Below are 26,562 nucleotides of genomic sequence, written 5' to 3'. Positions count from 1 at the left end.
GGCCATGGCTTGAACCTAGGTGTTGCTCATTATAATGTGTGTGCCATTATAACCCGGTGTGCCACCACTTAAGCCCTGGAACTACATTTTCTTGTTTCTTTTAGATTATAAATTATTTTTTACTTGACTTTCCAGCCCAAGTTTTTTTTTTCCCCTCTTTGGTGTAATTACTTTTTCCTCCTGTAAATGAACAACATAATAATTACTTATTTTAAAAAGTATATGATAGGGAGTTGGGCAGTAGCACAATGGGTTAAGTGCACGTGGCACGAAGCTCAAGGACCAGCATAAGGATCCCGGTTCAAGCCCCTGGCTGTCCACCAGCAGGGGAGCCCCTTCACAGGTGGTGAAGCAGGTCTATCTTTCTCTCCCCCTCTCTGTCTTCCCTTCCTCTCTCCATTTCTCTCTGTCCAATCTAACAAGGATGACATCAACAACAACAATATAAAATTTTAAAAAAATTTAAGAAAAGAGTATATGATATAGATTTATCTTCTGTTAAAATTGTATGGGGCCTGGTTTCTTTTGCACTTACTAAACTCACATCAGTGTGAATTTTTTTTTTTTTTTTATCTATGTCACTGTTTTGGAATAATGGGCTTAATCTATTTGCCTAAATACCTCCTTTATCTTACAGTGAAACTTTTTTTTTTTTTAACCAAAGTGCTGATGAGCTCTGGCTTATGGTGGCGGGGTGGATTGAATCTGGGACTTTTGAGCCTCAGACATGAGAGTGTTTGCATAATCATTATGCTATCTACCCTAGTGAAACCTTTCATTCCTTTATTTTCCTTATCTATTTATCAGTTTGCTCAATCATATTTAAGAACTGTACACTACTCACTTTTTATGTTAGTTATATTAAGTCTTTGATATCTAGTGTGAAAACTTCATTTCTACCAGAACACCACACATAAAATTGAATGTTTTCTTTTATATTTTCTTTCAGACTGTGAATCAAAGTTGAGACCAAGATTTTTTTCTGAATAAAAAAATAAAAAAGATATACATGGAATAAGATCATCCTGCTGGGAGATAATTGAAAGACATATAAAAAACAGCATTGAATGTTCAAGTTTCAGAGGTGATTGAGAATATAAAAGCCAGTTTGAGAGAAAAAAAGAATCTCAGGAAGGACATTTCATTCAAATGTTATTTACACCTGAAGACATGCCCACTTTCAGTACTCAGCATCAGAGAATTCACACTGATGAGAAACTCTTTGAATGTAAGGAATGTGGGAAAGATTTTAGTTTTGTATCAGTCCTTATTCGACATCAGCGAATTCATACTGGTGAGAAACCTTTTGAGTGTAAAGAATGTGGCAAGACTTTTGGTAGTGGTGCAAACCTTGCTTACCATCAACGAATTCATACTGGTGAGAAACCTTATGAATGTAGTGAATGTGGGAAAGCTTTTGGTAGTGGCTCAAATCTTACCCACCACCAAAGAATTCATACTGGTGAGAAACCGTATGAATGTAAGGAATGCGGGAAAGCCTTTAGTTTTGGATCGGGACTTATTCGTCATCAGATAATTCACAGTGGTGAAAAACCTTATGAGTGTAAGGAATGTGGAAAGTCCTTTAGTTTTGAATCAGCTCTTACTCGTCATCACAGAATTCACACAGGTGAGAAACCTTATGAATGTAAAGACTGTGGGAAGACCTTTGGCAGTGGCTCAAACCTTACACAGCACCAGAGGATTCATACTGGTGAGAAACCCTATGAGTGTAAAGCCTGTGGAATGGCCTTTAGTAGTGGTTCAGCCCTTACTCGGCATCAGAGAATCCATACAGGTGAGAAACCTTACATATGTAATGAATGTGGGAAAGCTTTTAGTTTTGGATCAGCCCTCACTCGACATCAAAGAATTCACACTGGTGTGAAACCATATATATGTAAGGAATGTGGGAAGGCTTTTAACAGTGGATCAGATCTCACTCAGCATCAACGGATCCACACTGGTGAGAAGCCTTATGAGTGTAAGGAATGTGAAAAAGCCTTTAGAAGTGGTTCAAAACTTATACAGCATCAAAGAATGCACACTGGTGAGAAACCGTATGAGTGTAAGGAATGTGGGAAAGCCTTTAGTAGTGGTTCAGACCTCACTCAGCATCACAGAATTCATAATGGAGAGAAGCCCTACGAATGTAAAGACTGTGGGAAAGCTTTTAGTAGTGGCTCAAAACTTATTCAACACCAGCTAATTCACACTGGTGAAAAACCTTATGAATGTAAAGAATGTGGGAAGTCTTTTGTTAGTGGTTCAGCCCTTAATAGACATCAGAGAATACACACAGGAGAGAAACTTGGTAAAGGTAAGGAATGTAGGAAGAGTTTTAATAGTGGCTTGAGACTTACTCAACATCAGATAATCCATACTGGTGAGAATATTTATAAATCTAGGGAATATGGGAAGACTTTTGGGAAGGACTCAGAATTTCAGCAACATAAGTCAAGCTGACAAGAACCTCTGTGGTTTGGAAACTGAAAATTACAATTACATAGTTAGAGAAGGACAAAACTCATAAGGAAACTCATACTAGTGAGAATTTCTACAAGTGTTCAAGTACAAATGCCTTACTTGTGTCTTGCCATTCACTTTGAAGGGACTTACACAGAGGGAGTAAAAAAACCACTCAATAAAATAAAAATATTTTAGAGTCTGTATCTGCTTCCTTTATTTATTACATTTGGGAACATACTTGGGAATTAAAAAATTGAAAAGTAACTTTTCATTGTATTTTGCTTCTATTTTATTTTGTATTTTTAAAAACCTCACAATCTATTGAAAGCAACTAACTTGCAGTAGCTCTAACTAAAATCATCTTACAGATGCAGTTTCTCCAGCATATGTAAAAGTCTCCAGCTTTTATTTTAATCACTGAAGAGTTCATCTGGTGACAAGTCCTGCTACTTTTGCTGATTTTAACATTCCTAGCACTTGTGATTTTTACAAAATAAAATAAAATTTTTTACAGAATAAATGCTCATCTCAAAATGATTTCAAGTTATTTAGAGAGAATCTAAATTTGCCCCTTTCTTATTCCTGATTTTCATTCTAGCACCTTTATAAAATAATTATATATTGCCTGTTTGATGGTAAGTTATAATTTTATACATATAAATCTTGGCTACTATGTCAGTGTTTGTTTTTACACTTTCATATCTGTGTGTGTAGTTCTGTCTCAAGTGTTTATGTTAAGTTATTGTTTTATAATACAATAACTTTTATTTTACAATATTGTATTTATTTTTACAATATTGTATTTTCTTCTTCTGTAATGCTTATGCTCTTTATAAAGCAATTTTCATTCTTGAAATATAGATTTGATCAAAGAGGTATCATTACTTGTAACATTAACAGTCATGGATAATTACTGTTGAACTATCTATAGCAGACCACTGAAGACTATCTTATATAATTCTTTCTGAGGGGTGATTAAACTATTACCACCTTTTAAATATTTTTAATATGTAAGTGTATTATTGCTATCTAAGTGGATTTGTAGTATTCACCTGTCTTTCAAACCACTCTTTTGCCAAATATTGAAAAATTTGCCATTATAAAGATTTACCTTGATGACTTTTGTGTCTTCTTTATTTGCCCTTTACTTTTAAGATAGTATGTGCAATTCTCTTATGCTTTTAATAGATTTGAATATTATATGTAAAGTTGTAATTCTGTAGCCTATATCTCTGAACTCGTTTGCTTCCTCAATCTTAACCAGTTTATTCTTTCAGATCCTTATACATGCATGAGTTGTGTTTTTATGAAAATATCGGCACTATGATTTTTTAATGATTTTACTTATTTGTTAATGATATTAGTGAGAAAGATAGGAGGAGAGAGAGAAGAAACCAGGGGGCCAAGCTGTAGTGCACCAGGTTAAGCACACGTGGCACGAAGCATAAGGACCAGCTCAAGGATCCCAGTTTGAGACCTCGGTTCAGTCCCTCGGCTCCCCACTTGCAGGGGTGGTTTCACAAGTAGTGAAGCAGGTCTACAGGTGTGTTATCTTTCTCTGCCCCGCTCTGTCTTCCCCTTCACTCTTGATTTCTCTCTGTCCTATCCAATAACAGCAGCAAATACCAGACATCACTCTGATACAGATAATGTTGGGGATTAAACTCAGGACCTCATGCTTGAAAATCCAATATTCTATCCACTGCACTATTTGCCAGGCCAAATATAGCCATTATTAATGTCCTTTAAAGACTGGTATGGATATTATAGTTAAGTCTATCACATGATAAGAAGTTGGTTAATATTAACCATCATTATTATCAGCTCAGGCTTAATTATTTATGGAAAACCTTTAACCATGATTCACTCAATATCTAAGACATAATAGATAAAGATAAATATTTAATAACTTAAAGAAAAAAATTATCAATATGTACTTTTTAAACAAAGGACAATTGATCCTAAGGGAAGGTATGAGATTATTATATAAAAAGGAAAATATATCATGAAATTCATGCCAAAGTAAAAAGAAAAATTTGACTACTGGTGAATGACATCAGCAGCATAATATTTAAATTGCCCTTTGTTTTCAGTCCACAGTTAAAATTCAGCTTTCATGTGGAAATTATGGCAACCAGCACCTGATGACAAGGGATCCACAGTGTATCTTACCTGTCTGTGCATGAATTAGTAGGTAGACATACTTGCTATGGACTGTGAAAACAACCTCAGCCCCTCTCAACTACCAGTGGAGAAAACCAGGAGAGTGCTGACATGAATTGATACCCACAGAGGAGATAGCATTCCTGGTTATTCATATCTTCTGAGGGAAGAGTCTAGCACTTTGCTGGAGAAAGAAAGAAAAAAAAAGAAATATATGTATGAAGGTTGAATAGTTTGGAAGGTAAAGAGGAACTTTGTTAGTCAAAGAAAAGTGTAAAAGGGAAATAACATCTTGAGACAAATTAAAATGATGACACAATATACTATAACTTATGATACACAATAAAAGCAATTCTAGTAGAGTTTATTGTGACTAATAACATCAAGAATAGGCTTCATTATCCATGGGCATCCTTTTGGTGCTGTCCATGGTGCTCCCATGTGCTGGGGATCAAACCTGTGGCCTCACACATGGCCTCACCTGTGGCACTTTACCCGTTGGGATACCTCCTAGCTTAATTTAATATACATTTTTGATATTAAAACCTTGTCCTTATTTGTATGCATAGCTTAATTTTTTTGTTGTTTTTAGGTAGAGGCAGAGAGAGAAAGAAGCCACAATATTGAAGCTTCCTTCAATGCAGTAGGAGCAATATTTCCCTTTTATAAATTGGTATTGTCAAAACATTTGGACAAATACTTTCAAGGAAAGCTATATTATTCTTGTTTTTAAAATAGTTTTTTCTAGTGATAAGATACAACATCCATAGCATTTCACATAAGTATATGTATTAATAGTCAAATGTTGTGATTGACTATACTTTTTTTGTGGTTATCAGAATGACACATTAGGGGCTGGGTGGTGGCATACCTGGTTGAGAGCACATGTTACAATGTGCAAGGACCCAGCTTTTAGCCCCTAGTTCCCACCTGCAGGGGGAAAGCTTCACAAGTGGTGAAGTAGTTTTGCAGGTATCTCTCTGTTTCTCTTCCTCTCTATCTCCCCCTTCCCTCTCAATTTCTCACAGTGTCTATCAAATAAGTAAAGGTAATAATGAAAAAGAATGACCCACTTAGGAGCCAGGATATAGCTCACCAGGTAGAACACACACTTCATTATGTAGGTAGACCTGAGTTCCAGCTGCCAGCCACTACATGAGAGCACCAAACAAAGGGGAAGTTTCATGAGCAGTAGATGGTGCTTTGATGTCTTTTCTCTCTGTATCTCACCTTTTATCTAGAAAAAGGGGAGAAATGGGAGTGGTGGAGTCACAGGTGTGAATCCCCAGCAAAGCGCTGGCAGCAAATTAATCAGGTGACTTTTACTCATCTACTTGGTACATTGTCTTTCTGCTTTCATTATTGAAATAATCATGAAATGTTAAGCTGGCATCCCTTCTGACCACACTGACCTCTTCTGTTGTTTTTGTTTTGTTTGCTTGCTTATTTAATGAGTTGTTCACTGCACTGTTTTCCAGTGATTTTGCGTAAATGTGTAAATATCCATAAGAAATTTAATTAGGCGCCAGGCAGTGACAGACCTGGTTAAGCCCTCACATTACAGTGTGCAAGGGCCCCTGACCCTGACCTGCAGGGAGAATGCTTCAGGAGTGGTGAAGCAGGGCTGCAGGTGTCTCTCCGTCTCTTTCCCACTCTATCTCCTCCCCCTCTCAGTTTCTCTCTGTCTCTATCCAATGATAAGTTAATAATTTTTTTTAAAAAGGAATTTTAGTGTTTGGGGCGCCAATTCCAGGGCTTCAAATATATATATATATATATATATATATATTTCAGTGCACCCAGGTCCACTTTTTTTTTTTCCCAGACAGAAACAGAGAGAGAGAAAGAGCACAGCACCAGAGGTTCTCCAACTATTGTGGCACTCTTAAGTGGTGCTGGGCTCAAATCTAGCTGAGGGCATAAAAATAACATAACTGTAGGAACTTAAGGTTTTTTTCAGAGATTTTTTTAAAATTACATATGAGAATGTGTACCACATGATACAGAAAAAGAGAAGTCAGAGCACTATAATACATAGTATACCAGGGATCACACTGGGAGCCTCATATATGTAAGTCCAACACTCTACAAGTTGAGATTTATCCCTAATTTTGGGAAATTAAGTTTTAAAATATTATTTATTCTCATTTTATTTGTTTTTATTTATTTTTTAATTGCCATCAGGATTATCACTGGGGCTTCTGGAAAAGAGTAATTGGGTAATTAAAACTATTAAGAACATTAGAACACTACAATAACTAATAGTGTAGCTCTGTCACAAATGTAATGGATCATTAGAGCTACTTAAAATTACAGCAATAAATCCAGATTCATAGGAATGGATGTCTAGGATAATTAAAGCATTTTGGACCAAAGACTACTGAATTGTTACCAAGCTAAAGGACTCCTATGTATTATTTAATATTTATGTCAGCAAATGTTTTTAGTAGCAATATGGCAAAAATAACACAAAATTGTATCTATATCAGCACTCTGACAGCACCACTCTTATGTTTTACTCTATAATAAAAGGGGGGGGGAATATAGCTTTGTAGGGGGTGGAACTGTTGAGCACAACCTTAAGGAAATAAATAAACATAAGGAATGGGAGAAAAGGACAGTATATGGTCCCTGTTGTAGTTAAGGACACAGTAGCACCCAGAAGCCATTTTGTTAATTTTTTTTTTTCACCTTCAGGGTTCTTGCTGGGGCTTAGTGCCTGCACTACGAATCCACTGCTCCTAGAGGTTATTTTTTTCCCTTTTTTGTTACCCTTTTTGTTTATCGTTGCTGTTATTATTATTGTTACTGGTATTGTTGTTGTTACTGCTGTCAGTACAGAGAGAAATCGAGGGAAGAGGGGAAGACAGAGAGCAAAGACAGACACCTGCAGACTTGCTTCATCACCTGTGAAACGACCCCCCTGCAGGTGGGGAGCCGGGGGTCCTGAACTGGGATGCTTACACTGGTCCTTGTGCTTTGCACCATGTGCACTTAGCCCACTGCACTACTGCCCGGCACCCTGTTAAAATTATTTAATCTAGAGTCAATGTCAGAATAGAGCAGTGCTATGGTCATGCTCTCCATCTCTCATAAAAGTAAGCACATTTAGTGTTGGTATGCTTCTAAATTCTGCTTATAAGACCTTCTGTTTTGATCATCACATTAGGTTCCCTTGTATTACGATGCAGTCTATTTACATAATTACTGTTTTACCTGGGTCCCTCCCTGCCTGCAGGGTATTAGTTTAATCCCCACTGGTTAGATGGAAGCTTTCTATGTTCTGTTCCTGCTCTTTTTTTTTTTTTGCTCTGCCCCCTCTCCTAGTCATTTCCATTCCCTTGTCACGTCCGGTGAAGAGATGAATAAAAGGCGATGTATCTGATTAATAAACGAGATACTGCTTCCCAGCTCAGCCATGAGTCCCTGGTCATCTGTCTCTCGCCCGCAAAGCTAGACCAGTAATTTAGAAAGAAAAATATTTTTGATGTTAAGCATTGGAGAATACTTTTATTGTATAGAAAGGTATTTTGGGGAAAGAATATGACACTGAAGTGTTGAACCTTTGAAGGTTCAATAAAACTACACTGGGGGCCGGATGATGGTGCAACCAGCAGAGCATACACAAGCTCCCAGTTCCCACCTTCAGGGGAAAGCTTCACAAGCAGTGCAGTAGTGGTTTGAGTGTCTGTCTTTCACCCTCTAAAGGAAAAAGGAGAAAGGGAAGGAAAAGGTCACTGGAAGCTGTGGAGTCTGTGCAGGCACAGAGCATCAGCAATAACCCAGAAGGCAAAATAAATAAATGAAATAAAAGGCTGTGGACTAATCAAGATTAAAGAGAGACTTATCATTAGACATGAAGTTAAATGTGGTTTGTTATATTTGTACTTAGATTAAAGAAAAAGCTTTAAAATCATTTTGACAACTGGGAGAATTTTGAACATGTACAATATATTAATATTAGCAGTAATTGATATAAATGCTATATGAGTATACTATGTACTGTATATTAATATTATGTGATTATGCTTCTTGTGTGTATTTATTATAACTATATTAAAGAACGTACAGATTTTGGGTCAACAAAAAGAGCTCACTCAGTGTGCTGTTTTGCTAAGTGTGCAACCTCCACATGTTGAAGGAAGCTTCAATGATGTAACTGCTTCTTTTTTTTCTCCTTCTCCTCCTTCTTCTCCTCCTCCTTTTTCTTTTTCTCTTTCTCCTCCCTCTTCTCCTTCTCTTGTTCTCTCCATGTCTCTTTTCTTCTCTGTCTTACTATCTGGAGAAAAGGGGGATTACAGGCTTTTAAGACAACTGCCTTATGGAGAGAGTTCTTTAAAAGTAGATACTTAAAGCATAACTATTAATAAAATCAAAATAAAATGCAAACAAGTCAAATATGTAGATTAAGAAATAAAACCAAGATCTTAGAGGAAAGCATGGAATAAAATAACAATGAAGAAACTAACACAAAGTCATGAAGGTATTGTTGGAAGAAATATATTGTCTAGTTTTATATGTCAACATATTGGAAACATTAGTGAAAGTCAAAATATAAAAAAAATTTCCCCAGTAAGGTAGATGTAATTAGAAATGCAGTTTCCACCTACTATATTGACAAAATAAGGGGAGTTGATTTTTTATTTAATAATAGAGTAGGAACACAAGTTCCTACAGATATTACTAGGGAACATCTAAGCTGGTATAACCTAAAGGTGGGCAGTATCAAAATACATATAAAATATAAAATGCATTTCTCCAGAATTTACACAATAGATGTTCTTAGATTATCCACAAAAATATAACTTAAGGCCTCAGTGTAATAGCAAAAGACTAGAGGTAGGAGTTCAATTATTGTTACAAATTAAATCACTACAATCAATCTAATGGAAAGTGTACAGCACATTAAAAGATAAAGGTATCTTCATGGAGCGGAGGTAGATAGCATAAGGGTTGTGTAAAGAGACTCTCATGCTTCAAAATCCAAGGTTCAATCCCTTGAACCACCATAAGTCAGAGCTGAGGAGTGCCATGTTCAGTGGGGAAGCAATTCATGTTCAGTGGGGTGCAGAAGCCAGACCTCTCACCTTCTGCACCCCACTCATAATGATCCTGGGTCCATACTTCCAGAGGGATAAAGAATAGGAAAGCTATCAAAGGAGGGGATGCGATATAGAACTCTGGTGGTGGGAGTTGTGTGGAAATGTACCCCTCTTATCCTATGGTCTTGTCAATATTTCCATTTTATAAAGAATAATAAAAATTTAAAAAGGTATCTTCATATTAATATTAAATTGAGTGCGGTGGGTTAAGCGCACATGGTGCAAAGCGCAAGAACCAGCATAAGGATCCTGGTTTGAGCCCCAGCTCCCCATCTGCAGGGGAGTCTCTTCACAGGCGGTGAAGCAGGTCTGCAGGTGTCTTTCTCTCCCCCTGTCTTCCCCTCCTCTCTCCATTTCTCTCTGTCCTATCCAACAACAGTGACATCATCAACAATGACATCAATAACAACAACAGTAATAACTACAACAAGGGCAACAAAAGGGAATAAATAAATATTTTAAATAATAATAATAACCTTTATAATAAAAAATTAAATTGATATGAACAATAAATATTTCAAGTGGTGTGCCTAATAAGCTAATGTATTTTTTTTTAACACATGCTTATCTGTATATATGAACTTAGCTACACAAAGACATGTACACAATGTGATGGTGGGAGGATGGTGAATACACTGATTGTTTGGAAAATATTCCGTGTTTGAGACACAGGGCCTTAATTTTTCACCTTATTTCTCTTATATGCTAATTTTATTTCACATATCAAGAAGTTAGTCAATAAATTTTATACTGTGGACCAAAAAAAAAAAATCAATTGGGCTAGAGTTTCTTCTTTCTAGCTGTCATTAAACCTATCTGGACCCCAAACCAAATCTATTGAAAAGAGTAACATTACAGGAACCAGGGAGATATCTCATCTTGTTAAAGCATCAATTTACATGCATGAGATTTCAAGGGCCACAGGTTCAATCCCTGCCACTACCATATGCCACAGCTGAATAGTGTACTAGTACTTTGTCTTTTTCCTCATTCTCTCTCACAACAAGTAAATATTTTTTGAATTACATTCTTTGAGAAATGTTGTTTTACAAGGCTCCTGTTTTCACAAGTTTAGTTTTAGATCTCCTCACTGATAGGTGTGAGCACAACATACCCTCCACCAAGTTGTCATTTCCTCCACTACAGGACATTGAGTCCCCATTCCTCTTTAAACCGCTCCTGGATTCCCTCTTAAGAGTGTTTGGGTCTGCTGCAATAGTCCATATATATTCAAAGGATTTTTTGTGTTTTCTCAAGCTGCACCTATGCATGAGGTCATTCAGTGCTTGTCCTTCTTCTTCTAGCGTTTGCCAGTGCTTGTCCTCTTTCTGGCTTATTTCATTTTTCCTATATTTGATAAGGCAGAGAGGAAATTGCATGGTAACTTGTTCATTTTACTAGCTGTGAAACCACCCAGCCCCTACTCTGATTTCAATTTAACTAATTACATTTGCAGTACTATTTCCAAGTAAGGCTGCCACATTATAAAGTATTGGGGGGGGGGTGCGGTTAGGACTTCCATATGTGAATTCCTAGAGAATACCATTTAACCTGTAACAGTTGCCATTCATATGCAAAATGTCCCACAGTTTAAGCAATAATGCAATGAAGACTTGCCCTGCTAGTGGTCCAGGAGGTGGCACAGTGGATAAAGCAGTGGATTCTCAACCTTGAGGTTTTGAGTTCAATCCCCAGCAGCATATGTACCAGAGTGATGTCTCGTTCTTTCACTCCCCACCTATCTTTCTTACGAATAAATAAATTAAAAAAAAAAAAAGACTTCCCATGCTATAGTGTAGTGGAAAAAATATAACATTGCAAGTTTCTTCCAGATGCCTTGTATTCCTGACTGCAATTACTGTTTCTGCTTTTACTATGAGGCTTGAAATAAGACTGAATATTGTACACAGTTTAGAAAATTTTAAAAATAAGTATATACTTCAAGAAACCATGAAACCCCCCAGAAATATCTGAAGGCAGTGGAATATATAGGTACGAAAAAGGGAAGAAATACCTGAAATAAATAAAAGCCATTATTTATTTCCTGTAAAGACAGGAAAGATACATAACACTAAAAGTATGTTAAGATGCAAAACAACTAGAGCTATCACATTTAGCTGATGGAACGGCACATTTGAAAACCACTTTGTAGACTGAAATAACTACCAAAACTAAAATGTGTATAACCTATGACTCAGCAATTCCTCTTTGAGGTATATATGCGACCAGGTGGACATATATACACAGCAGAAAACACAAACAAGAATGTTCATAGAGCATTGTTTCTAGTAGCCTCAAGCTGAAAGGAAACTACCATCAACAATGGGAACTCTCATTATCACTCTCATTAAATTTACCAGTTAATTTCACAAAGATTATGAGAATTTGGCTTAGTCAATCAAATGAGGGAAAAGTGTTCCCAAAGTAAGATTTTCATTTTATTTATTTATTGTTTGTTTGTTTATTATTGTATAGAGACAGAAATTGAGAGTGAAGGGAGAAATAGAGATAGGGAAAGAGAGAGAGAAACCTCTGTAACCCTGCTCCATCACTTGTGAAGCTTTCCCCTGTAGGTGGAGATCAGGGGCTTGAACCCGGGTCCTGTGCACTGTAATTTGTGCTCTTAGCCAAGTGTGACACCGCCTGCCCCTAGGATTTCCCTTATGTACAGTTCAACAGCAGGCAAAAATAATCTATGTTGCTCTAAATCAGCAGACAGGTAGGAGCTTTCTGGGGTACTTGTTATGAGGGGAGGGAAAGCGATCAACTTTTATCCTATTTATTCCAATGATTTGAGCATTTTTTTTCGTATGGTACTTTTGAACACGGAACACTTCATGGAGAGAGAGGGCTGTGCAGGGGCGTAGCCACACGTGGAGGTCCCAACAGAGGCGAAATCACTTAGAAGCAGCAGAAACAGGTCACTATCATAGTCCCCTCCGACCCCACAGGCCCAGTGTGGTTTTCTCCTTTAGCCTCCCTATACTTGGCTCTCCTGCGTCCCGTCCAATCCTCTGAGGCTTCCAGACTTCCAGGTTCTGTGCTGGCGCTACCTGCAGCGGGTCGTGGTCAGTGCTGAGACTCAGACAGCGCCTACAACTCCCAAACGCCCGCACTACAAGTCCCAGGATACCCCGCGGCGCCCGTCCCGCAGCTGGGAGGTGCGTTGGGGGCCGCATTGCGCAACCCCCTCTGAGGGCAGCTGGTTGCAGCCTGACTGTCATCAGCCGAGACACCCAGAGGCTTGCGAGAAACTTCGAGAGGCTTGGCTGGCCTGGCGTACTGTGGGCTGCCCTTTGCGGAGGTCTCCGGAGACGTGTCACTGCTGGGCTCTCAGGACTGTGGTGCCAGCGCAGAGGCGGTGTGTGTGTGTGTGTGTGTGTGTGTGTGTGTGTGTGTGTGTGTGTGTGTGTGTGTGTGTGTCTACTCGATCGTGTCTGTGTTCGGGACGCTACAGGTGTGTGTGGGGGGGAGATGGGGGGCAGGGGCATTGCCGAAGCCTCTGGTGCCCAAAGCTTTAGCATTGAGTGTGCAAACTGGCTCGCCTCTGCAGCTGGGAAACTTCCACCTCCCCGTGTGTGTGTGTGTGTGTGTGTGTGTGTGTGTGTGTGTGTGGTGCCTGATGGGCGTGTGCAGCTGCAAGATGATGTGTCTGTGCTCAGAGAGTGTTGTTGCGCATCTACACTACAGGTGGGGGTGCTGAGGTCTCTGCTGCAATGAACCTTTGCTGCAATGAACCTTAGCGTTGAGTGCGTGTCTGTATGGAAGCTTGCTTGTCTTTGCGGCTGGGAAACTTCCACAGCGCCACGGGTGTGTGTGTGTGTGTGTGTGTGTGTGTGTGTGTGTGTGTGAGAGAGAGAGAGAGAGAGAGAGAGAGAGAGAGAGAACGCAACTGCACAAATGTGTCTGTGTCCCTGGGAGCTGTTGCACATCTGCGCTGTGGCGGATGGGGGTGAAGGTTTAGGGAGAAGCCTTAGCATTGAATGTGTGTAAGAATTCCTGGGCTTCTGTGGCTGGGAAATTTCCACTGTGTCAGGTGTGTGTGTGTGTGTGTGTGTGTGTGTGTGTGTGTGTGTGTGTGTGTAACTGCATAGTCTTGTCTGCTTGGATAAGTGTTAATGCCCATTTGCACTGTTTGGGAGGTGTGTATGGGGGGGCACCGCTGCCTGGGGGTGGGGGAAGAGAGAGGAGGAGGGAGAGGGAGCGGGGAGCATGTGTGTGTGTGTGTGTGTCATGATGTGCCTGTGCCCCTGCAGGATTGTGTGTGTTCACAGGAGAGGTGATGCAGTTTCTCCAGCTGCTGGGGTGGGGGTGCTGCTGGCAACTGTGTGAATCGTCCTTCCCCGCCCCCATCATTTAGCTGCGACATTGACTGCCTTTAGCACTGCTTCAGCTGTGTCTCCCTCCTCCTCCCCAAGCCAAGAACTGACAACAACAGGTGCAAATAATACACTCCAAGACCGTGGGGCTCATGTTTTCTGGAATGGTGTGCTTGTGGGTTTTCTGTGGCTGGCTGCCGCTCCTCCCTACCCCACCCCCTCCAGTCATCAGGGCTCAGGTTACCTGAAAATCCCAGTGCCCACTGTGAGAAGATAGAAATGAGAGTCCCAGAATAAAGTTTACAGGTCTCCGAGACAGATTTGATCTCAAGAATCAAAATTTTAGAACCAGAATAATGCCCAAGGGCTGATTTTGTGAGAGGGGAAGGGGAAGATGAAGGAGGGGAAAAAAAAAAGGGTGGGTGAGTAAGATTTGCATTCCTTCCTTGAGGGATTCACCTGGAGAGCCATATGGGAATTCTCCACCTCCACTGGGTCCCCAGAGAAGGCTCCATAGCTGGTCTAACCTTTCTCTGAATATCTATATTAGCTCACAGGGAGTAGGGTTAAGACAGGAGTGAATGCTTGTTTTTGACAAGTCATTTTGGACTCAAAGGCTTCATTTGATCTTGAGATTCTTCGCCTCTTAACAATTAGTCCCCTTCTCTTACACAGGTGACCAGAGAACAAAGGAAGATCAGCTGTTGGACAACTGAAAGTGTTGTTATTCCAGGTAAATTATTATTCTCTCTTTCAACTCCTCAGTGCTTTCTGGATTTTTTTTAAAAATTATGGAGACAATTGCTTTCTTTTTTTGTTAAGATTAGCTTATTACATATGAGAGAAGTTCACATGAAGGGGAGGGAGAAAGGGACAGAGGGAGAGAGAGAGAGGCAGAGGCCAAAGCACTATTTTGGTACATGCAAAGCCAGGGATCTAGCCATGAACTTCAAGCATGAAAATCTGATGCTCTGCCAGTTAAACTCTTTCCCCAACTGCTGCTTTCTTTCTCTTCAAACTGCATAACAGTGATCCTTTTAGTGATCTTAGCTATAGGCATTCCAAAGAATACTGGTGCCTGGAGGAATGAACCCACTGAGGTTCCTCCAATCCACTTTGCTCCTTTTGGCTTGAGATACACATATTTATCTGTGAATATTTTATTTTATTTTATTATTTTATTTGTTATTGCAACCAGGGCTATTGCTGGGGCTCTGTTTGCCAGCACTACAAATCTACCACTCCTGAAGGCCATTTTTTCCTTTTTTAAAAAGTTTATATTTTATTTGATAGGACAGAGAGAAATTGAGAGGGGAGGGAGAAATAGAGAAAGAGACAGAGACACACCTGCAGACCTGCTTTACTTCTTATGAAGCATCCTCCCCTACACACAGGTGATCCAGGGGTTCTAACCAGGGTCCTCATCATGGTAATGGGTGCACTCAACTGAGTGTGCTACCTCACAGCCCCTGAATATTTTATTTTTAAAGGTTATGTCATATAAGAGGAGAGAGAGAAGAGAAAACACACTTCTAGTTCATGTAGTGCTAAGGATAGAACTGGGAGCCTCAAGTATGTAAATCTTGTACTCTCTATCAGCTGAACTATTGACTAACCACTGACAGATATTTTAATGTTATCATTATAGGATTTTTTTCCCCTTATAGGTATTATAGGTATGAATGATAAGAAAAAGAGCAGTGTAGGGGCCGGGCAGTGGTGCAGCTGGTTAAGCACACATGGTGCGAAGCACACGGACCAGCTAAGGATCCCAATTCAAGGCTCCGGCTCCCCACCTGCAGGGGAGTCACTTCACAGGAAGTGAAGCAGATCTGCAGGTGTCTATCTTTCTCTCCCCCTCTCTGTCTTCCCCTCCTCTCTCCATTTCTCTCTGTCCTATCCAACAACATCAATAACAACAACAGTAATAACAACAACAACAACAACAAAAGGGCAACAAAAGGGAGAAAATGGCTCCCAGGAGCAGTGGATTTGAGGTGCAGGCACCGAGCCCCAGCAATAACCCTGGAGGCAAAAAAAAAAAAAAAGAGAGAGAGAGATTTTTTTTCTATGCTATGGTTTAAGGCATCTGTGCCTCCAAGTAAGGGAAGGGCTACTCTAAACAAAACAAGGACTGATTCCTGTGTCTTCGCCATAGTCATTCTGCTAACAAATAGCACCTATTTTTAGTTGTATGGTTCATTCACTTTTTTAAATGCAGTACAGGGGATAGAACCTGCAGCTTCATACATGGCCAGTCGTACCGAGAAGCATCACTGGTCCAACTTTCCATTTTTTACATTTAAAAGAAAAAGGGAGGGGGTTGGGCGGTGGCGCAGTGGGTTAAGCGCACGTGGCGCAAAGCGCAGGGACCGGCGTAAGGATCCCCGTTCGAGCCCCCGACTCCCCACCTGCAGGGGAGTCGCTTCACAGGCAGTGAAGCAGGTCTGCAGGTGTCTGTCTTTCTCTCCCCCTCTCTCTCTGTCTTCCCCTCCTCTCTCCATTTCTCTCTGTCCTATCCAACAACAAAGCAACGTCAACAATGGCAATAATAACCGCAATGAAGCTGCAACAACTAGGGAAACGAAAAGGGGGAAAAATGGCCTCCAGGAGCGGTGGATTCATGGTGCAGGCACCGAGCCCAGCAATAACCCTGGAGGAAAAAAAAAAAAAAAGAAAAAGGGAGAGAGTGGAGAGAGGGAAAGATATAGAAGTGGAACATCACCACATTATTCTTCCACCTATGGAATTTGGCTGGTACTGTTCTCTTCAGTCTCAGTGTTCCAGAATTGTATCTTCTTATAATAAACTAGTAATATATGGTCTGGGAGATGGCACAGTGCATAAAGCATTGGGCTCTCAAGTAGGAAGTCCCGAGTTCAATCCCTGGCTGCACATGTACCAAAGTGATGTCTGGTTCTTTATCTCCTATATTTCTCATAAATAATAAAGTCTTTAAAAAATAAAAGAAAATAGTAATATAGTAAGTAAAACATTCCTCAGAGTTCAGTGATCCACTTTAGCAAATTAATCAAACCCAAGGAGGCTATCATTGGAGCCTGTCTATAGACAGTTGGGTTTAAGAATAGATTAAGAAAAACTAGACTTTTAATTGTTATCTGAAGTAGAGGTGGGAGGACATTATCTCTAGATGGATAAATTGTAGGACATCCACTTGATGCTGGAGAATTACTTCATGATGTATGTTTTGGGGGAGGGGAGTATACATAAGTGATACTGAATTTGTAAAAAAAAAACCTAGATAAATTCCCATCATCAAAACTGAAAATGTTTGTACTTCAAAGGATACTGTCAACAACTATACTTTAATCCATCAGTCACACCCCCAATAGAATTAAAGAAAGAAGGATGGAGACAGCGTACATTGTGGGATAAAATTTCTTAAAAGATTTTATTTCATATGAGATAATATGAAAGAGAAAGAGAGGAAAGGAGGAGAAAGAATATGTGTCAGAACTACTCTGGTATATACTGTGTTCGGGATTAAGCCAGGAACCTCAGGCGTACAAATCCTGAATCCTGAAATCGAGTTCAACTCAAGTTGAACCTTGTCCCTGACATCATGGACATCCTGAATTCAATAATCTATTATGTGAACCATATAGCCTATGGACTCCCATAACAATTTACCCAGTTAATGCCAAGGGGGTTCCTTGGTAGTATAGGAACCTGGGGGTTTCTGATCATCTTGAACACCATAGAATCTAGCAGGGAACTAAGGACAAGGGGTACCGCTCTGTCTTATAACTAGAACATTCCAGATATCTCTGGCTTGGCTCCATCCTACAAGATATATCAAGGAGGATTTGGCACCTCTAACAAATATCAGGTTTCAGTGCTAAAGGTTGGAAAGGCCAATTAGTTTTTCAAGAAGTAAGGGTTGGTGCAAGGATAATGAGTTTATTGTCAGATGTCATAGGCTTGAGGCAATGATATATTGTCTTTAAAAAACATCTTACCGGGGGTCAGGCAGTAATGGTGCAGAGTGCAAGGACCAGCTCAAGGATCCCAGTTTCATCCCCCAGCTCCCCCCCCACCTGCAGGGGGGTCGCTTTACAAGTGGTGAAACAGGTCTGCAAGTGTCTATCCTTCTCTCCCCTTCTCTGTCTTCCCTTCCTCTCTCGATTTCTCTCTGTCCTTTCCAACAACGACGACAGCAATAATAACAATGATAAACAACAAGGGCAACAGAAAGGGAAAAATAGCCTCCAGGAGCAGTAGATTCTTAGTGCAGGCACTGAGCCCCAGCAATAACCCTGGAGGAAAAAAAAATCAATCCTACCTTCATCCTAGTATCTGGAGCTTGTATAGGGAAAGAATAAGAGTAGTGGATTAGTGAGAGAAAAAAAATGGAATCTAGTTTCACAACTGTGCCACCACTGGCTTCAGTGATTTCATGACTCACTGGAACACAATCAGCAGGTTGGTGCAAGAGCTGCCTTATCCCTGCAGAATTTTGAAGGATGTTGCTAAGTGCGCACTATAGGGCAGCTTCCAAATTCTCTTCAGTCAAGTTCATTCTCATTTGATTCTTCCCTTCCATCCACGACTGTCGAAGCAGTGCATAATCTATGAGCACACTTTACTATAAGCATCAGATAAGGTAAGTACCATGAATTAGAGTGAGAGATCATGGGAAACTGAGATGGAGTTTCTATTTTACTTATGTGTTTTTATGGAGATACAGAGAGAAATTGAGACGGAAAAAGAAGATAGAGAAGGAGAAAGAGAGATTCCTGCAGCACTGTTTCACCATTGGTGAAAGAAAGGGGAAAGGAAGGAAGGGAGGGAGAGAAAGAAAGATTGCCAGGAACTATAGAATCATGAATCATTGTATAATAACACAGGTAGTAAAATGAATTAAAAATAAATAAATAAATATGGGGTTGTGAAGACACCAGAGTGTCACTCTGGCACATTCAATACCCGGGATCACAGTCAGGGCATCATGACTATCAGTCCAATAATTTATGAAGACACTGTGCCACCTCCTGGGTTGACTTCTCAGATCTTTTGCCCATGTTTGTTAAGATCTTACTTTAAAAAATTATTTATGATGGCATAAGGCTACTGAAGTGTCCATGGATAACGTGGTATAAAGATTCATTGTGTTAAAGGAAGTATTTGGATAGAGATTTTGCAGTTGACTTGTGAAGAGGAATTGAGAATATTTTAGCTAGGACATAAAACTGGATTAAGTGAAATATTTTAACATAAGATCACACCTCTGATTGCACATAATAATGCACTTTTAATTACACAGATGTGAGAACCAAAGCCATAAAACTCTTAGAAGAAAACAAAGTAGGTCTCTAGTGCCTAAGAGTTGTGTGTGTGTGTGGGGGGGGGGGGGGCAGAGGGAGAGAGAAAGAGAATGAACTACAAATAATCAAAGGGAAAAATCTAATATGTGGTCTTTATCAAAAGTTAAAACTTTTAACCTTTTCACAAGTGAAACCACAGCCTACAGAATAGGTCCCAATATTGCAAACCATACAATCAATAAGAGAACAGTATCTTAGACTTTATGATAAATTATTGCAACTCATAAATAAAAAACAACCAGTTTTTCTTTAATGAACAAAGAATTTATGTATAATTTAAATATAATCAAAGAAAATAAACAGATGACTAATAAGTAGATAAATGTGTTCAACGGCATCAAAGAAATGCAAATCAAAACCACAGTGATAATACCACTTCAAAGTCTGTGGAATGACTGACTATACTCCAAAAGTTGGCAAGTGCACAGAAAATTGACAACTTTGATATATTTTTGTATAAAATATGTTAAATACTATCTTAATTTAATTCAAATACTATTCCTTTTTACAGGAGCTCTATTCTTTTTTATTCTTATAGCTTTTTATTAGTGATTTAACATTGATTTAAAAATTTATAGGGATGCTATTCCACACTGTTCCTACCACCAGAGCTCTGTGTCCCCATTCCCTCCATTGGAAACTGCAGTGGTTCTCCCAAGGTCTTAGATATGGGTTTATATCTGTGCCCCCTTTATCTCTCTCTCTCTCTCTGGAGAGAGAGATATTTGCTTTTTTTCTTTTGGCCCTACCTTCTCTTCCTTTCTAAGTTACACCTACACCTATTACTACTTCAGAATGTCTTTCCTTTATTCCTCTTTTCTCTCTGGGTCCTGATGGAATTGAAGTTCAGAGCCCTTTGAACTCCCCTAACATTTCTCCCCCTTGAGAGTATGGACCAGAATTCTTTATGGGGTGCAGAAGGAGGGAGTTCTGACTTCTCTTACTGCTTTTCTGCTAAACATGGACATTGGCAGATCAGTACATACCCTCAGCCTGTTTTTCCCTTTCCCTAGTGGGGCAGGACTCTAGAGAGGTGACATTCCAGGACACATTGGGGAGGTCATCAGCCCAGGGAGTTCAGCATGGAATCACTGTAGCATCTGCAACTTGGTGTCTGAAAGTCAGTAAGATATGAGGCAGAACCTGACTTCACTAGGAAGATGACCTCACCAATGTGTCCTAGAGCCCCACCTCCCCAGAGCCCTACCCTGCTAGGGAAAGTTAGAAACAAGCTGGGTATATGGATAAATATGTCAATGGCCATGTCTAGCAGAGAAGCAATTACAGAAGCCAGACGTCCCACCTTCTGCACCCCATAAAGATCTTTGGTCCATATACCTAGAGGGATAAAGGATAGGGAATCTTCCAATGGAGGGGATGGGATACAGAACTCTGGTGGTAGGAACTGTACCCCTTTTATCCTACAATTTTCTCAATTATTAAATCACTTAAAATAGATGAGGCAGGGCAAAAAAATAAATTTTTATTGGTGATTTAATGATGATTTTGAAGATTATAAGATAAACAGAGGTACAATTCCACACAGTTCCCATCACCAGAGTTTCATGTCCCATTAAATGTTAATCTTATTGATCTGACCCATGTCAATACATATTTCAAGGCAAAATGTTTAATAAACAGGAACCATAAAGTAGGAATAGAGCAGGTGAGAATAGGGATTTTAGGGTGGAAAGAAGCTAGGATGATTGTTTTAGGTATGTTCCTAGTATCCCATGAGTTTAATAATTTTTGCTTGAGTTTGATGACATGGAGATAGACTAAAAATATTGTCTGAGAAGAGGTAGTCAGAGCTGAGAATAGGGCTAGAAAGCTGGATTAGGGCAGAGAGTAGCTCCCACACTTGAAGAAAATATATAAATACAATTAACTGTTTGCTACATCAATCTGACTCAGGGCCCATGTATATTCATATTTACCATAGGAGCCTGCATAACTTCTGAGTAGGGACTCAATCTGAGCTGACACAGCTGGGAACATTCTTGGCAGCATTCATTTCAGGACCAGTTTTCTTCAAGTGGCAGAGTAGGATAACCCAGATTTCCTTAAGAGAGTGGGGCAGTCCATACCATTGCTACTTTATAGTGAGGGCAAGTTCCTGCAGAGGCCACAAAAGGGTTTATGATGCTGTTCCTGATGGAAGTGACCAGTGATGATCGAAAGAGGGATCTAGTAGATATCCAGGCCTTTGATATATTTTTGGTGGGACTGTAAGATGATGCAGTTACTTTTGAAAAGTTTTTAAAAAAAAATTTTTATTTATAAAAAGGAAACACTTGGGAGTCGGGCGGTGGCGCAGTGGGTTAAGCGCACGTGGCGCAAAGCGCAGGGACCGGCGTAAGGATCCCCGTTTGAGCCCGTGGCTCCCCACCTGCAGGGGAGTCGCTTCACAGGCGGTGAAGCAGGTCTGCAGGCGTCTATCTTTCTCTCCCCTCTCTGTCTGTCTTCCCCTCCTCTCTCCATTTCTCTCTGTCCTATCCAACAACAAAGCAACGTCAACAATGGCAATAATAACCGCAACGAGGCTGCAACAACTAGGGCAACAAAAAGGGGGGGGAAAGGCCTCCAGGAGCGGTGGATTCATGGTGCAGGCACCGAGCCCAGCAATAACCCTGGAGGAAAAAAAAAAAAAAGGAACACTTGACAAAAACCATAGGATAAGAGGGGTACAATTCCACACAATTCCCACCACCAGAACTTTGTATCCCATCCCCTCCCCTGATAGCTTTCCTATTCTTTAACCCTCTAGGAGTATGGACCTAGGGTCATTATGGGATTCAGAAGATATGGCTTCTATTACTGCTTCCCCGATGAACATGGGAGTTGACAGGTCAATCCATACTCCCAACCTTTCTCTCTCCTTCCCTAGTGGGGTGGGGCTCTGGGGAAGCGGGGCTCCAGGACACATTGGTGGGGTCATCTTCCTAAGGAAGTCTGGTTGGGATCATGTTAGCATCTGGAACCTGGTGGCTGAAAAAAAGAGTTTTAACAGTTCCTCAAAATGTCACTATAGAGGCCCAGGATTTGACACAATGGATAAAGTTTTAGACTCTAAAGTATAAGGTCCTGAATTCAAATCCCATATCACAAGTGTCAAGCTTTGGTTTTCTTACCCATTAACAAACATTTTTAATATATATATATATATATATATATATATATATATATATATGATACAGAGAGATATTGAGAGGGAATTGGGAGATAGAAGACAGATGGTAGATAAACAGATAATAGACATAAATAGATAAATAGATAATGCTTCACCCTATGGTGGGGGCTGGAATCCAGGTCATTCTGCACTGTAATGTATGTGCTTTACCAGGTGTGCCACTACTCAGCCCCAAAATAATTTTTTAAAATGTCATAGTGAATGTCTATCAGCTGATGAGTGAGAAAAATCTGTGGTATATCCAAACAATGAAAGATCATTTGACAATATAAAGCAGTGGTACAGGGGACCAGGTGATGGTGCACCTGATTAAGTGTTCACATTAAAGTGCACAAAGACTCAGGTTCAAGTCCTTGGTCCCCACCTGCAGAGGGAAAGCTTCATGAGCGGTGAAGCTGAGCTGCGGGTCTCTCTCTCTCCCCCCCTTTTTCCCATTCTCCCTCTCCCCTCTCAATTTCTCTGTCTTCAATAATATATAAAAAATTATTTAACAGAGGGTACATTTAAAATAAATAAATAAAGCAATGATACATGGATATAATCCACAACATAGATAAACCTTGAAATAGTATGTTTTGTGAAAGCCAGTTACAAAAGAGCATGTTACATCTGTCTGAAATGTCTAAAATAGGCAAGTTCATGTTAATTAAAAAAATTATCTGTACTTTTATTTTTTATTTTATTTATTTATTCCCTTTTGTTGCCCTTGTTGTCATTATTGTTGTTGTTGGATAGGACAGAGAGAAATGGAGTGTGGAGGGGAAGATAGGTCCTTGCACTTTGCGCCACATGCACTTAACCCGCTGAGCTGCTGCCCAACTCCCATAGCTATACGTATAAAGAATGAGTTTATAGAATATTACTTATATGTCTTGAAACTGTTGCATAAAGAAATAAATGTAAGGAATACAATAAATTGTGGATACAGGTGGTTAGTGGTGTCACATTAATACCTATTTGCTTATCAAATAAGTGTTAATATATAAAAATGCTTTATAAAAGTTACTCATTGTGCTTTAAAATATCAAATGCTTTATAAAAGTTACTCATTCTGAACCTACTTCCTTAACTCATTCTGGCCTTACATATAGACACAGATGTCAGACTGCATTAAAGGGGAATGCTCCATCCAGGGTTCCTTAACTCAACTGAGGCTATAATTTGATGCAACAGATGGTTTTCTGTTAGAAGATACTTCAGATTTATTTCTTGGCTACTTGATGAGTCAGGTGTGATCTCATATGGTCTGGTTAAGCCTACACTTTGAGCTCAGTACTTCTTGAACTTGTAATATGAGAATGAGCTAAGTAGGCATCTGAAGAATTTGGTATGTTGGGATTAAGGCAGAGAGGCAGATCTTAGTTGTGGGAGGCACATGTTACAGAAACTGGCTAGCATAGGTTCGTTCCAGGTCTGAAGATCACATCAATGCTCTTGAGGTGGATGTTTTTGTATATATTTGGATCAGGGCATAAAAGGTGAACCATTCTGAGCCGCTCAGCGAATCCTAACATGATCCTTACACCGGTCCTTAAGCTTCTCACCAAGTGCGCTTAACCCACTGTGCTACCGCCCGACTCCCCTAACATGATGTGGGTTTAGTGTTGCTTCTGCATTAATTAATTCTTTGGCATCTATTTTCTGGAATTAGAAAAGCATGTAGTTGTTTAGACTTTTACATATTTTAAAGAATATTTTACATATTCTTTTATAAAGAAATCTTGCTTCATTAAAAATGTTTTAAAAATTAAAAAATATGGAGACAAAAGCAGGCCTGTTCTAATGGTTTCTTTTTTTTCCCTTCCAGTCTTCTCAGAACTCTGCACTTTTCAACCAGAAAACAAATAAGTTGCAGTTCTGAACCATGCCCCAGGTAAGCTGTGCTTCCTCTCTCCTCTGTCCTTCATCAGACAGTCACTGTTTTCTAGGATGTGGATATTAAATATCCTTCTCTCTTTCTTTAAACTGTCTACCTCACTAACCTCACCTGGTCACCCGTTCATCGCCATTCCAGTGAATGATCAGAGTGACTCTCAGGCCTTCCTTAAATGCTCCTCTCTTCTCTAACCATACATAAAGACCCATCCTGAAGTTAGGAAATAACTGAGGATACGAACTTTTCTTGTCAGAATGTGGTTTGACACAGCGGGATTTCACATGCAAAATTTAATCTTTCTCGTTTGTTTAAATTTCCTGAATGAACTGGAAATTGGTGTTGGTCTTGGAATATTTTGAGATCTGTTCTGTGAAGAATTTTTTTTACTTAATTTTTAAATTTTAAAATATTTTACTAGTGATTTAATAGTTATTTACAAAGTTATAAATAATAGTGGTATAATTCCACACCAGTACTATCACCAGAATTCTGTGTCCCCATCCTTTCCAGGGGAAAATGCAATTAGTTTTCCTAAGGTCAAAAATTTGGGTTGACTTTATCTCAATATCTATATGTATATCTATCTATATATCTAGACCTATATCTATATCTTCTGCCCATTTTATTCACTTCTAAGGTAGTTCTGTGAAGAAGTTTTTAAGATTAAAAATGTAGTGAGCCAGAAGGCAGTACAGTGACTATAGAGTTTTGGACTCAACTACATGGAATCCCAAAATCAGTTTTATGCATCACTTTTTACAGAGTGATGTTCTGGTTCTGTCTTTTTGTCCTTCTCTTTCTCTCATGCTAATAAATAAACAAACCTTTACAGAAGATTGAAATTTGATTAAATGTATAATAAAGATAATTGTTCAGGGCATACCTGAAATTAATACCGACGAGAAGATCCATTTTGAATTTGAGCAATACATATATGTCAAGGGTCATATCTCTGTGAGTGTAACTGCTCTTTCATTAAGAATTTAGAATAAGCAAAAGTGTACCATGAGCAACAATGACCAGATGATTAATTGTTGAGAATTGTAGAAATTATGGACAATGATGGACATTAAAAAAAGGAACATGAGGGGTTGGGTAGTAGCACAGTGGGTTAAGCACAGGTGGTGCAAAGCACAAGGACTAGAGTAAGGATCCTGGTTCAAGCCCCTGGCTCCCAACCTGCTTGGGGGGGTCGTTTCAAAAGTGGTGAAGCAGGTCTGCAGGTGTCTATCTTTCTCTCCCCTTCTCTGTCTTCCCCTCCTCTCTCGATTTCTCGCTGTTCTATGCCACAACATCAATGGCAACAATAACGACAACAAGGACAACAAAATGGGAAAAAAATGGCCTCCGGGAATAGTGGATTCGTAGAGCAGGCACTGAGCCCCCAGCAATAACCCTGGAGGCAAAAAAAAAAAAAAAAAAAAAAGGAACACGAAATACTTACTGCAAAATAAGAAAACGATATAACCTTAATGTAGAGTATCGTGTAGCCTACAAAGCATGTATATAAAATGTTTTATAAGACAAACAAAATAATAGATTTTATTTTCTAATATGAACCTTTTTGTGTTTTGTTTTGTTTTTGGTCATTATCTCCAGAGATAAGGACCATTCCAGGCTGACTTTCCAGAAGAGACAGAGAGGCAGAGAAACCGAGAAAGACAGACAGACATTAAGAATCCATAGCACCGAAGCTTCTTTCCATGTGGTGGGAACCAGGCTCAGACCTGTGTCTTACACGTGACAAAGCAGCATGCTATCCAAATGAGTTACTTTGCTATCCCCTAAGATGGATATTTTAATAGATAAGTTGATATGTTCACATCAGGTATATTTTTTCATTCTCTCTTTCCTTTCCCCCAAGGCTCCTCATTCCAGCCCTGCTATCTTTTCTCCCTCCATCCCTTTTTGAGGGAAGGAAAAGAAGGAACTTGAGTTTATTTGAAAATTGTACATCCTATGCTGGCACACTTCATTTTACTTAATCAGAACATTCCATTACCTGACTTTTATTTATTCCCATAGGGGTTCCCAAGAGGCTATGATAGATTAATCACAGAGAATCTGCAGGTACAATTTTAGGTGCTATGTACACATT

The 26,562-nt window shown here is 39.5% G+C and overlaps 1 protein-coding gene across 1 annotated transcript in view; it reads left to right on the top strand.

Moving 5' to 3' along the window:
• Positions 1-26,562, top strand: part of LOC103127326 (uncharacterized) — a 73,358-nt gene that overhangs the window by 39,153 nt on the left and 7,643 nt on the right. Inside the window, 6 exon segments of the mRNA XM_060172267.1 lie at positions 1,004-2,461; positions 3,331-3,344; positions 12,710-12,895; positions 14,729-14,786; positions 19,338-19,378; positions 25,329-25,418. Of these exon segments, the coding sequence (XP_060028250.1) occupies positions 1,004-2,461; positions 3,331-3,344; positions 12,710-12,895; positions 14,729-14,786; positions 19,338-19,378; positions 25,329-25,418 (1,847 nt within the window).

This window comes from Erinaceus europaeus, chromosome 2 (genome assembly GCF_950295315.1).
Source record: "Erinaceus europaeus chromosome 2, mEriEur2.1, whole genome shotgun sequence".
Lineage (NCBI taxonomy): Eukaryota > Metazoa > Chordata > Mammalia > Eulipotyphla > Erinaceidae > Erinaceus > Erinaceus europaeus.
The sequence above is the reverse complement of the archived record's forward strand: the minus strand, read 5'-3'. Positions and strand labels throughout refer to the sequence as shown.